The sequence below is a fragment of the Delphinapterus leucas genome, chromosome 2 (assembly GCF_059928025.1).
Source record: "Delphinapterus leucas isolate spDelLeu-1000000601 "Yukka" chromosome 2, BTC_Dleu_Yukka2, whole genome shotgun sequence".
NCBI classification, from domain to species: Eukaryota; Metazoa; Chordata; class Mammalia; order Artiodactyla; family Monodontidae; genus Delphinapterus; species Delphinapterus leucas.
This window is the reverse complement of record NC_143130.1, coordinates 31,019,831-31,033,495: the sequence shown is the minus strand read 5'-3', so window position 1 is coordinate 31,033,495 and position 13,665 is coordinate 31,019,831. Positions and strand designations below refer to the sequence as shown.

General features: G+C 41.3%; 1 protein-coding gene across 7 annotated transcripts in view; it reads right to left on the bottom strand.

Annotated features, from left to right (window-relative positions):
* Positions 1-13,432, bottom strand: part of LOC111164737 (uncharacterized) — a 35,443-nt gene extending 22,011 nt beyond the window's left edge. The window contains exons 1-6 of one of the 7 annotated variants that reach the window (XR_016391942.1): positions 12,728-13,432; positions 9,969-10,108; positions 9,063-9,124; positions 8,380-8,413; positions 8,159-8,260; positions 6,397-6,456 (exon numbers count right to left, since the gene is read on the bottom strand). Coding sequence is in view for 6 of the 7 variants with exons in the window: in XM_089906607.1 (XP_089762733.1) it covers positions 6,397-6,456; positions 8,159-8,295; positions 8,380-8,542 (360 nt within the window). In the remaining variant the exon portion in view is untranslated. Of the gene's footprint in view, positions 1-6,396; positions 6,457-8,158; positions 9,125-9,968; positions 10,109-12,727 lie in introns of all 7 variants that reach the window. The other 6 variants (XM_089906611.1, XM_089906608.1, XM_089906607.1 and 3 more) reach the window with 6 other exon arrangements.
* Positions 13,433-13,665: the final 233 nt, after the last annotated feature.

Genomic DNA, 13,665 nt, shown 5'->3' with positions numbered 1-13,665 from the left:
TTAAACTCTAAATTCCCATTGGTACCTATTCCAGTGTCTCTCCATACACTAGGAGAACAGTTGGGTTTTGAATTGCATCAGCAGGGACCATGATTGTAACAACTTTATGAAATTAACCTAGATGAAGAATCTGAGATATTTCAGAGGCTACACAATAACTATGGTAGATAATTTATTTGAGAGGATTTACATTTTCTGAGGGGAAAAAAAAGATTTAGCAGTTTCTTAAATGTAAAGAAAATATTTTAAATACATTTTATTCTTAGCATTTTCAAAAATTTCAATAGAGGAAAAAATTTATGGATATATCCAGATGGTTATCCAGGATGAATATCACTTTTATAGCTTTGCATTTGATTCTTTACTAAATTTTTAAAGTAACCTATCTCATAGTTCCTGGAATATATAGTTTCAATATACTATACCCTATGGCATATGTTTTACCTAACTGAGCTGTTTGTTTGAACCTCTGTAGTAGAACCATGTAAGAATATCTCTGGCAGACCCTAAACCACAGAAAAATACAGTATGTGAATTAAGAAAATTGAATTCAAATTAAATTTGAAAGTAAAGCCTCCACAATACCTACAAAATTTAGGTTTTTCATTATTTGAAGCACAATGCTCACTGCCCCCATCACATCCAAGGTCACCAGTTCTTCTAGCTCAGATTCCATGAGTCCTGGTGCAGCCGGCAGTCCTTTCCAATCATACCTACCTGACTTTGACTAAATGGGGCATGAATAGACTATGCAATTAAGTTAACAGTGTTCATTATAACAACTCCAAAATAATAACTGTCTCTGTAAGTGTAGAAAAGCTCACTTTTAACAGTGTTGTTTTGTTTTGTTTTAGAATAACGTCTTTAAAATGCTAGAGAGCAGCAAGTGCATCCCAAGTGGGGGAGGAAGGTAGCACAGGGAAGCACCTTGGCTTGTCACCAGATTGTGCAGAACCTGTACATCAAAGACATCTGGGATGAACTTCTCCCCAAGGTTCAGTGTAAAGTCAACATCTCTCTAAGAGCTTTCTCATCCTCAAGATATTACAGTGACTTGTTACTTAACCAAGGAAATCAGTAGAGACACTGAAAAACTTTAGGCTAGAAGGCAAGTCATCAGAATTCAAGTCACGCTTTTATCTGAAGGCAGTGTCTTTTCTTAAGTATCGTCAGTTTTGGTCCAAGCCCATCATCTCTAAAATGGGATGAGTGACTTGATTTCCCCACCTTTCTCAGAGCTGCCTATGAGAGGGTCCTTGGATTGCATCCTGAATGCTGACACTTTCTCCTCCCAGATAAAATTTGCAGTAGCCAATCTGATCCCTGGCCTAGCTATTTTATGGACTGGAAAAAAATCTAATACAAATTAATGGAAAGATTTAATGCTGGCAGATGGCTCCTGAGTACTTGGAGCTGTTCTGCCATTATTCTGAGCCATTGTAAGTCGATAACCAGCCACAGAAGCAGGACAAGGCATTACAAAAAGGCTGCTGCTTCTGTTTCATTAGTCTCTCACTTCAGGCAAAATGAAGGCAGTAAATGATAAGTTAATTGTGTCTTTGCTGCTACCTTCCCTGGGGTACATTATGTCATCATTAATACTGATAGATTAAGATAGGCATTTTATGGTGGTTGCCAACTATAAAGCAATGATGTGCTCTTATTCTTATCAACTGCAAAAATGAATTATGCTCAATTCCCTGAATTTGATATCTCTCCGTAACTGGAAATAGTCATCTTGCCCTCTGAAGGACAGACTTACTCATATCAAAGCTTCCATGAGATTTCACTGAACACCAAGGAGCCTTAGTATTTACTTGGATTAAAGGACTAAGAGGAAGTCCCACTTCCAGAATGGTGGCACCAGGAGCTCTGTGGATCCATTCCCTGTGGGACAACCATAACTGGTGGAAATTATTTTTTAAAAAACATTTTCTTTAATTGAAGTGTCTGGAAATTATCCTAAGGGCATACAGAAAATGAGGAAACATTTACTCAGGAAAATCTCCTAAAGCTCAGTAAGAACAGCAAGAGCCGATTGCTCTCCACAGAACTCCACTCTCAGGAGGGGGAGGGGCAAGCAGATGGGGTCCCTCTCTGCTCAAACCCCAATCAAAGGATGTGGGATCCCACCAGGAGGGGCAGGTCACCAGCATTTCTCTTCCCCTCAAACTGAGTTTCAAAAGCTGTATTCCTGGCGAAGATGGGTGAGACTCTGGAGGTTCCCTTCCCCCACCCAAGCCCCACACATAGACTGGAAGCTCTACCCCAGGAATGGCAGGCCAAGAACACCAGGGTGAGGATAGCCCTTGCCCCAGAACACTGGCAGGACTGAGGTTCCTTGCAGAGAGACATACCAAACAGAACAAGAGTCCATCAACTCCACCCAGTGTCCAAAGCCGTGGCCCACAGGGGGAGAGGCAGTCTGTGAGCTCAGAAAGCTCTGAGGCTCCCCCCAAAGGAACTGACTTTACTTGAGTGGAAGTGTGGGGACGTTCAAGCCTAAGGGCAGTCTTGAGAACACTGGAGACTTTGGTGGTAAGTGAGGGAGGAGAGGCTTACAGCTCAACGAGAGGAATAAGACAAACCACATGCAAGTTAGTTTACCACTGAGATCTGGTAAAAACTGGAGAGACCTAGTGAAAAGACTGGCTTCAAAAAGTACCCCTGCCTGAGAGTGGCATGAATAAAATGGCAAATTAAGAAGTCTCAAGCTCTGGTTACCCCATGGAAACAAGACAATAACAAACAGAGACAGGCTACTCTATGCTAAGGAAATGGCATAATCATAGCATCAGGCATGACACGAAACGTTAAATCTGTCTGTTCCAGTAACAGTACAGGCTCAAGCAACACACACTGATGTACATAAACAAAATAATTGCATACTTTGAAGAATTACAGTGCCAGGTAACTTACTATATCTTTTTCACATCAACCTCGACATTCGTAACATGAAGGAAAATTATGATGGGCTGGCATTAATGGTATTGATACTAAAGAGTAAATATATTGTAAATATATATATTCAAAAATATATTCACATGTTAATTTAAATGTATATATTTTTAAGTAAATATATAAAGTAAGTATTTGTGCCTACAAATTTCTGCAATAGTACACCCTGTCAAAGAAATCCATTTCTTCAAGTTTGAAGTATTTCAAAACAAATTCTTTGATTATAGTTGATTAAAAGTTACACTGACTTTCAATTTATCTGTAGACTTTTAAAATATCAGGGGTTCATAAAATAGTGTTAATGAAAAATATTCTTGTGAAAAGAATACATTTCTTCTGAAATTTTAAGGATCAGACTGACCAAAACTTAGGGGGTTTTAATCCTTGAGAAATGACTTGTAATCATTCATATTTTTGCAAAATATCATTTTCCTGAGTGTGAATATTAATATTTCAAAGTGTTTGCAATGTTAATTGTACAAGTAGTCATAAAAACATCTTGGGATTTGATTTGTTTTATACAACAAAGAAATTATGAAGGCGTAGGTCTTAGAAGTATAGGAAAGGATTGGGATACTTATTAAATAGATAAATGGGAAAATCGATCCATTAAGTAGAAAGATTATTTTAAAAATATAATAAGGCAACATCTACCACTAGACTAGTAATCACCAAAAGTTATAATTTAATCAGAAACCCTGGAAATAAGGGATTCTACCTGTTATAGTCCCCTTCCCTCTTTTTACTCAACAAATAATTTCTGATTTTCTTCTTTGTAGCCCCCACTGAGATGGATTGCTCTAAGAGATTGACTCAAACACAACATATTTCTCAAGTTTCTAAGAGTCAAGGGAAGGCACGGAGTATGAGACAAAAAGCCACATTATTTTAAGACAAATAACATTTAATCAGCTATGAGGAAAGTATAGACAAGCAAATTACTTTGGGACTCAAAGGAAAGAGAGGCCTCTTTTCCAGGCTAGAAAAATCTGGAAAAGATTCATGTAGCATGCATTTGAGATGGACATCAAAGAATTAACTCAACAAGCATTTACTAATAGTTATTGTGTCCCTGACTCCAGAGATTGTGCAGGTGTAAGTGGGATGGAAGGCAGGCACTATTAGGCAGATGTCAAGTGTGGAAAGGACCATTCGCGCTTAAAAAAGCAGGCAATCTGGAGTTACTGAATTTTCTGAGCAAACAATCACGATAGTCAGAGCCCAGGAGGATGCCCAGCCAGCGGATCATGGCTGGGAGAGATTGGCAACCAGGACACATGTAAGATTATTTCAATTTATCCAAGAGAGGAGTTGTAAAGGCCTACATTAGGATGGCAGCAGATATGTAAAAGATGAAAGCATCCGTTCTTTTATCTAGAATGGCAGGGGGAAAACAAAATCCTGAAACCAGGGAGAAGAAGCTGAAGCCACAAATATTAATTCCAGCATCAAGATTAAGAAAGATGATCCCACCTGAAAAGCCTAAAAGTTGTGTTTGCCACTGAATCTCCAAAAAGGTTGCCATCAAAGCTGTTGACCAAGCAAAGCCAGATTTATTCAACTTACTGCTGCAAAGGACAGTAACATCTTGACAGAGTCTGAATCGTATCTCAGAAGGGGAAAATAGTAGGAAGATACTTTTCAGTATCTATGGTTTAAGCTGAATGATGTAAAAGCTGATATCTAAGGTGGAGAGTTGGTTGGGGTTTCAGAGAGTTTATGATAATAACTTTGGGTTGGTGGACATGGGAAGGTGAGGCTTGAAATGAGTATTGATGAGTAAAATGTTAGTCTTGATAAGCAAAGCTATTTAGGTTGCTTCACTTTTGTATCTTCCAGTAAGAGCATTTCCTGGACCAGATAACTGAGCTACCTTGGCCTGATTACAGAAGTGTTTAGCACAAAGTCAGGAAGTAACCTTCATCCCAGAATTGTTTATCACAGGGGCATGGAGGTATGGTTAGTGCAGAGTTGCTGAACACAGGGAGAGTGAATTATACTGGTTTAAGTTCTCAAAGTTAGGTCCCACTGTAAGAGACAGGTATTGTCAGATATTCTTGATATATCATGTATTTCAGAAAGGCCACAGCAGTAAATCCAGAGTAGCAGACAGATATATAGAGAGAGATGGAAAGAAAGATAAAGATAGAGGTAAGAGACTTGACAGTGACACAATGCAGCTGGTACTGATAAAAATTCATGAAATGAACAGACATTAAACAAGTGATCATAAACAACTTTGAAAGCTGCCTATTCATGTCAATGATACATCTTCAGTAAACATATAGGGAAATACATGTGAGCAACACTTCTGAGACATTCTGATCTTCCTCACTGGCCACCACTGATGACCAAGAAGGGAGTTTCCCTGGGACAGCTGGTCCTGTGCAAGATGCCTCTGCTGGGACCAACCAGACATTTGCTAGAGCCGTGGTGACCTCAACCTTTAGAGCATGAACATCTGCAAACCTCTCAATGATTTGTACTGGACAGGGAAGAATCTCCAAAAGTCTAGATGCCATACAGGTGAAATCTGTACAGAGGAAGCTAAGTACGATCTTGCAAAGTACTGCAAAATAGATCAGAAAATTCTGGAGTTACATTTTTTACCAAAGAGTAGAACGATGACTCAGGTTATAGGCAATCTGTGTTCTCTACTCTCTCATGAATGGAGTTAAGCCTTAAAAATCAGTGTTCCAAATTTCTTTCATAGACCTCTCATAGTAAAAGAATAATAAACCAAATTAATAATTAATGGCATTCCTTGGTCAACAATACAAGTGCAAGGAAAAAGAGACAGATTTAAGAGGATTCATAAATATAGAAATGACTTGGCAACATCCATGATTTGGAGACAAAGAGAAAGGGTTGTGATGTAAAAATCATTAAACTAAGGATAAAACTCCTACATTGAAGTAAAAGCACTTCTGGCAATTTTCCAGTAAATTTGCATAAGCAACTTTACCTCTGACCCTTAGAGCTTCATTTGGATAATAAGAATACTGAATTCAATGGTCACCAAACTTACTTCTAGACCTACAACATTAAGGTTCAAATATATACCCAAGAGTTCTAGCCAGAACAAAAAGAACAGTGGTACCAACGACAGAGATGAGAAAGCCAAAGCAAATTGTTAGGGGGAAGGAAAAAAGAGGTAAAAACTGTAATTATGTTATGTTTGCAGAGCCCAGAGGATATGTAGGTAGTGATGGATTCTAATGAGTAGTTATAAATTCTTCTGCTAAGGAGAGGTTATTTCTAGAAATATAGTCATACCCAGAAAAAATATTTAAGGCTCTGAGAGTACACAGATGTTGTGAAGAAAGAGGGTAAATCAGTGGTCGAAGCCTGGCCAGGCTTCTCACTCTATTCTGTCATCAAGGAGATAAAAGTATGCCCTTTGAGCAAAGATGAAAATAGGTGTTTTGAAAATGTTACCTGAATGATTTTAACATGTTCTCTCACTCTCTCCCTCATTTCATTGCAAATCACTGGTACCTAAAGGGAAAAAAAAAAAAGAAATACTGTATCTAGCTGAGGTCTGCAAAGGGTCTGAGATTTTATTTTCCTTTTGAGCTAATGAGTTAGTCAGTCACAATTTCATGGATGCCATCAGGAGACACAAGACTTCTGCTCAGAGACAAAAGACTTTATTAACCTCTGGGCACAGCACAGCCTTTGCTCTGTGCAGTTCTCTTTGCCCACGAGAACACCATGAATCAGCCTAGATGGACACCCGTACACAGTGGGTTTCATTACAGAAGAACTCAGAGCATAGGGAACCCAAATATTTTATAGCAGACAGTAAGCATGCCTGCCGTTGGCTCCACAGTAAGACTTGATCTCCATCATCCAGAACTGTTCATGAATGAGACATCCTTGAAAAGATGGCCCAGAAAGAAGAGAAGTTAGTGCCTTGCTTGCAAGTTGTGCTGAAACACGAGAGACCCATGGGAACCGTTGCCCAATGTATATTTCCCATGTGAGATAGACAACACTCTAAGAAATAATTTTTTCATGCATTCAAATTTGGGAAGCATTGACCTTTTTCATTATGACAAAGCCCATGGGATACCAGTGCCCAAGAAAAGGTGAGGGAGAAAGGCTGAGAAAATGTTCATAGGAGAAAAGGGGGAGAAATGTGTAAAACCTAATAAGTAGTTTTTGAATTTGCCAAAAACTAATTTGAGTGTGATGGAAAAGAAGGATTCAGCTCATGTAACCTGGAAGGAGAGCCAGAAGGTTTCATATTTTGTGAATGTGGCAGGTGGAATGGGGTACCCCCAAAATGTATGTTCTTCCAGACACTCAGAATGTGACCTACAGCTCAGAATGTGGAATAAGGGTCTTTGCAGATATTATTAAGGTAAGGATCTCGACAGCAATCGTAAGGGACCTGGCTGGACCATAAACCCTCTGATGAGTGTCCTTGTAAGAGACACACAGAGAGAGGAAGGTGATGTGAAGACATGAGCAGAGACTGCAGTGATACAGCAAAGAAATCAAAGGAAACCCAAGGATTGCCGGGAGCCACCAGAAACTAAGAGAGGAGCATGGAACCGACCATCCGCCTTAGCCTCCAAGGGGAAGCAACCCTGTGACACCTTGATTTTGGACCTCTGGTCTCTAGAGCTATGAGACAATACATTTCTGTGGTGATTTGTCACGGGCAGTGTGTGACTTTGGGGCAGGGGTAATTGTAGAGTACTTGAACTTTGATGGGGACGCAATGGCAGAAACAGGGAGACACAGTCAGGTTTGATTGTTGTGATGAATGAACAAAGTGGCTGGGGGTCTCACCTGCTCCTTTCCTACAATAGCTGTTTGGTGTCACTCTGCTTGGGAGCAGTGTCGTGTACAACAGCTATTCATTCTAAGAGGTAGTGGTGCCAAAAGTTATTAGCAATGCATTTGTCAAAAATGACACCTCCATTCAGTGCTAGAACCTGGCAGAAGCCCTAGGATTACCATGATTTGTAACAACGTGGGGCTGGGTGTCAGAAAACACTTCCTCAGTGTTTTGGTTTTAAATTGTTTTTATTTTGGAGGAGAAAAACAGATTTTCCGTCTTTTTAAGTAAGGTAATGATGTAGCACCTTATAGTTGTAATGTTTTCTCTTCAGTTTGGATGTAAACCTGTTAAAGTGAGCAGGGATTATAATCCAGAATGGCCTTTATTTAAAGAGTTCCAACATAATACCTTGTTATCAAACTGGGAGCAAACATTTGGTGTAAGTCTTTCGTTGGTACCAGTCATCATATGGTATTTTCTAGATATTTCACTTTTAACCCAAACTTCACTCTGAATCAGCACAAAATGGAAGTTTGGGGTCATTACTGGAAGAGAAGGATCACAGTCCATGAAAATAGGGATGAACAAAGGAGAGAGATGACAAACCCCCTCGGAGGAACATCTGCTACCTGGGGTCCTGTGCTGGTCGCTGCTCTGAGCTCCCTTCCAGTCCAGTATTGAAGATCCACAACAGTGACAAGACAACAATGCATGAGAACTATTTTCAACCAAAGTTCCCTCTTCATCCCCCAAATTTAATGCACCCAAAGAAGCACAAATGAGTGCCACCATTTAGAGATTAATTTGCAAGCATCTTTCAAATTTTAAAATCATATTTTCTTTGACATCACATTTCCACTGTTAGGAATTTAACATTATAGATAACTTTATGAAGGACAAAAGAAAAATTCCTTAAATCACTGAGAACCTCCGACACCATGCCATACCAATTTTTCTCCTCTTAAAGGAGAGATGGGAAAACTCTTACTATATTGGTATTAAGCCACACAAAGGTCTGAGGGCCATTTCCAGGCCTGGATAGTATCTGCAAACTCTGTTAAACATCATTCTCTGATCGACATCACACTCATTTTCTCCTTACTTTGGAAAATAAGGATAAAACTGCCCTTTGGTAACTCAAAACGATTCACTGTTTTCCCCTTTAACAGACATCTATGTTACACTCTCTATTCTGAAACAGAAAAGCTGTGGTTGGATATATTCTTAGGCACCAACTTCTCCCCCGAGGAAAACGAAACGTAGAGGAGGCATTGCTGAGTGAAATGCCCCTCCCTACTGATGAAGGTTTTACCAGCATCCGGCAGCTGTGGTCCAAGCCTTCTAACATCTGCTCCCAAGAGGAACGTGTGCCAGCTGTGGGGAGAAGAAAATTAGGGTAACTGAAAAAAGCACCCTCTGGCAACATGAAGAGATCAGGGGATTAATTTATAGTGTATTTAGTATGAAATAAAGGAATACAACAAAGGGTTGTATTCCTTTATTTAAAGGATTGAATAAATACAACCCTTGACGAATCTTTGCTTCTTAGTATCCTGAAATTCTAATTTATTAATATCAAAGAAATCAGACTTGATGTGAACAAGGTGGCGGGTTCAGAAGGGAAGCATTTGGGGCTGTCAGTTAACTGTTCCCTCACACCTGGGCTGCAGGTGACTCCCCTCCCCATGGCCAATTTTTACAAAGATCTGAGCAGTGCACCTTCATGATCACCACACTAACAAAGTCCTAGCACTCATTGCCCTTAGTAAGGGGAAAAAGACATGATTAACTAATTTAATACTTACATAGAATAATTTAAAGAAATCATAAATACCACAAAGAAAAATAAAACAAGAAGGGTTGACAGTTGAGGTGTTGACTTCTGAGTTGGGATAGAGCAAGCGGACTAGATAGTAAGTCAATGCTGCAGCCCAGGAGAGAAAGAGTGACTTGGACGAGGATGGGAATGGGGAGAGGACTGGGGTGACTGGGATTTTGACGGCTTAGATACAGAGTGCATCAGAATGTAGCTGTGTGTTGTGGACACGGGGAAAGGGAGAGGTACGACATGACCCCTGAGATCTTGGCTTAGCCACTGGGCAAATGGGGGCACCACTTAGTGAGATGAGGAGTCCCCAGCTGGCCCTGGATTGGGTGGGGGATGAAGACTCAGTTGGGGACATGTTACACTTGAGCATCAGGGGAACATAGTCTTTACCTGGTAGCCCACCAGCATCACAGAATTAGAAGGAAGGGGAAGCGCCCATCTGAAGCTGGCCGGTCACTGCCGGCTTCTGTCAGCTCTGCCAGCACAGGTGATCTGCGCTGCCTTGATTTACTCCCGGGGACACTCTGGACCTGTGTCAACACAGATAACAGGGCGGGGAAAGCACGCTTCCCCGGACCACGGGAGGCTAATTCATCCTCCCCCACCTTGCCTGGCCGCAGCAGCATCCGCAGCATCCTCTCTCCTCAGGGCTCCTCCCCACTTTCTTTTCTTTCTTTGTTCTTTCATTTTGGTTTTGGTATTTTCCCTCCAAAGTTCTTCCTTGGTTGTTATTCTTTTGTGGGGGGGGATGGTGGTGCCAGCAGTAATGATTGTTCTGCCTCTTAATAAGGACCGCAGATATCTCTAAACTTGGTTATTTTATAATAACGGTTAATCTTCTACATGTTCTGTCCCTATGTATCTGGCACAGAGATCATGTTTTAGAAATATAGGGCATCTCAGAGGCATCCCAGGTAACCGCTTATTTTACAAATGAGGTGACCGAGGCCCTGGGAACTTTATCTGGTGAGAGGCAGGTTCTTACATGGGGTCCTTCTGAACTGCAACCAAGTGCCACCACCGCCCAACGAGCTGATCTGCAGGCTCCCTTCTATGTCCTCAGGTGAAAAAATGTTCAATGTTTTTTTGCTAATAAAAGTCTCCAAAGAAATGAAGACGAGATAATTGACAGCAGTGCATTCTAGGCAGAGAACAGAGAATTTCAGCATTCTCCCCCGGCTCTCTTCCTTGTTCCAACTGGACATTTATTACAGGTACAAATGATGCTAATCTGATGGTTGGGATTCAGCCCATGAAAACGTGTCTTCTGGAGCAAGAACAATTTAACCGTTGACCTTAAGCCCCAGCAGCAATACACAAGTTCCGTTTTGCTAAGCAGAAGGCAGTGTGCGAGGTGAAAAGGGTTTTTTCCACTAATGACAAAACCAAGACAAATTGCAGAGGAAAAGAAACTAGATATGCATGGAGGTGAATTGCGCTTCTTTGAGAAGCCAGATGAGGAATAAGATTTACTTGTTTCGGGAAGAGTGCACAAGGGGCAGCTTCATTACCAGAGACACTGAATGTGGACCTGCCCTCTAGTTCAGCAATGCTTTTCTATTTCCAGCTGTGACAACTGCGTGTCTAACAGATGGATAAATCACACCATTTCCACTTTCTTAAACAGGGGATAAAGATAATTTGGGAGTGCAGGTAGAGATGGAGCAAGAAAATGATCCGAATTAAGCATTTTGTTTAAGAGCCACATAGGAAGCAGTGTCGGAAGAGGCGAGAGGCAGACCTTTATGTGGGAGAAACTCTCTGATTGACAAGACTTTTAAAGCACTGACTCTTTGTGATCGACAGTCTGGGTGGAGAACAGATGAACAGGTAACTGCAGTTCTCTATTATCTTTGCATAAATACCAATGCCCTAAATAGGCTGCCAGCATGGAGAGACATGGCCTCAGCTGAGAGCTGCCACCCAGGACCCACCTGCAGTTTCCCAGGTGTTTTATCATAACCCACATTGAGATGACACCAGACCCCGAATTGCTGCAAAGTGCACGAGAGTGTCACATCCCTTAAATATCGGTGAGATGCATATTACATTTGGAGGCAGAAGGCCAGGGGCAATCCCAGACTCATCACTTATGTGTGTATCATCCACGGTGGGTCATTTCAATTCTGAATCTTAGTCCTCCCTTAGTTAAAATAGGATTAAAACACTGACCCTTCCTAATACACACAGCTCAGGTGAAAGCCAAACAAAATTATGAATAAGGAAAGGTTTGCATCATTGTCTTCAGGGCTCCACTCCAAATCCTACCCAAACAGGTGCCACCTTGTACTAAACAGCACACCACCTTGAACTAATTGGGGAGGCAGTGATTTTCTCAGGTAGAACCACAGCTTGGCTGTTGTTGCATTGTTTGCATTTGGCAGGGTGTTGGTAAAGCAGGAGGTTAGGAGAATGTATTAAATGAATAAATGCCAATACTGGTTCTAAAAGCACTTTTGAAATCTGAGAAAGCTTCTTGAAGCCTAAGAAGGTGTAGTTTTCCGGTTCTCTCTTCTGCTCATCCACGAACTGGCCAATCAGGACAAGTGGGTACCCCTTGGGTTGAAATCTTTTTTTAAACATATGACAATGTATCTCAATTATGAGCACAAGAATGGGAAAGCAGGTAAAAACTGCCATCCAAATTGCAACAAAGATTATAATCGCTATGAAATGAACACTTCTAGAAATGCCACTGACTCCCTCTTGCGAGAACACCAGAATCACAAATAACTGCTGAACAATCATCTACAGGAAGACACTGGAACTCACCAAAAAAGATACCCCACATCCAAAGACAAAGGAGAAGCCACAATGAGATGGTAGGAGGGGTGCAATCACAATAAAATCAAATCCCATAACTGCTGGGTGGGTGACTCACGAACTGGAGAACACTTATACCACAGAAGTCCACCCACAGGAGTGAAGGTTCTGAGCCCCACGTCAGGCTTCCGAACCTGGGGGTCTGGCAACAGGAGGAGGAATTCCTACAGAATCAGACTTTGAAGGCTAGAGGGATTTGATTGCAGGACTTGGACAGGACTAGGGGAAACAGAAATTACACTCTTGGAGGGCACACACAAAGTAGTGTGTGCATCAGGACCCAGGGGAAGGAGCAGTGACCCCATAGGAGACTGAACCAGACCTACCTGCTAGTGTTGGAGGGTCTCCTGCAGAGGTGGGAGGTGGTTGTGTCTCACCATGAGGACAAAAACATTGGCAGCAGAAGTTCTGGGAAGTATTCCTTGGCGTGAGCCTTTCCAGAGTCCACCATTAGCCCCCCCAAAGAGCTCAGGTAGGCTCCAGTGTTGGGTCGCCTCAGGCCAAACAACCAACAGGGAGGGAACCCAGCCGCACCCATCAGCAGACAAGTGGATTAAAGTTTTACTGAGTTCTGCCCACCAGAACAACAGCCAGCTCTACCCACCACCAGTCCCTCCCATCAGGAAACTTGCACAAGCCTCTTACATAACCTCATCCACCAGAGGGCAGATGGCAGAAGCAAGAGGAACTACAATCCTGCAGCCTGTGAAACAAAAACCACATTCATAGAAAGATAGACAAGATGAAAAGACAGAAGGCTATGTACCAGATGAAGGAACAAGAAAAACCCCCAGAAAAACAACTAAATGAAGTGGAGATGGGCAAGCTTCCTGAAAAAGAATTCATAATAATGATGGTGAAGATGATCCAGGACCTCAGAAAAAGAATAGAGACAAAGATCGAGAAGATGCAAGAAATTTTAACAAAGATCTAGAAGAATTAAAGAACAAACAGAGATGAGCAATACAATAACTGAAATGAAAATTACACTAGAAGGAATCAATAGCAGAATAACTGAGGCAGAAGAATGGATAAGTGACCTGGAAGATAGAATGGTGGAATTCACTGCTGCAGAACAGAATAAAGAAAAAAGAATGAAAAAAATGAAGACAACCTAAGAGACCTCTGGGACAACATTAAATGCAACAACATTTGCATTATAGGGGTCCCAGAAGGAGAAGAGAGAGAGAAAGTACCCAAGAAAATATTTGAAGAGATTATAGTCGAAAACTTCCCTAACACGGAAAAGGATATAGCCACCCAA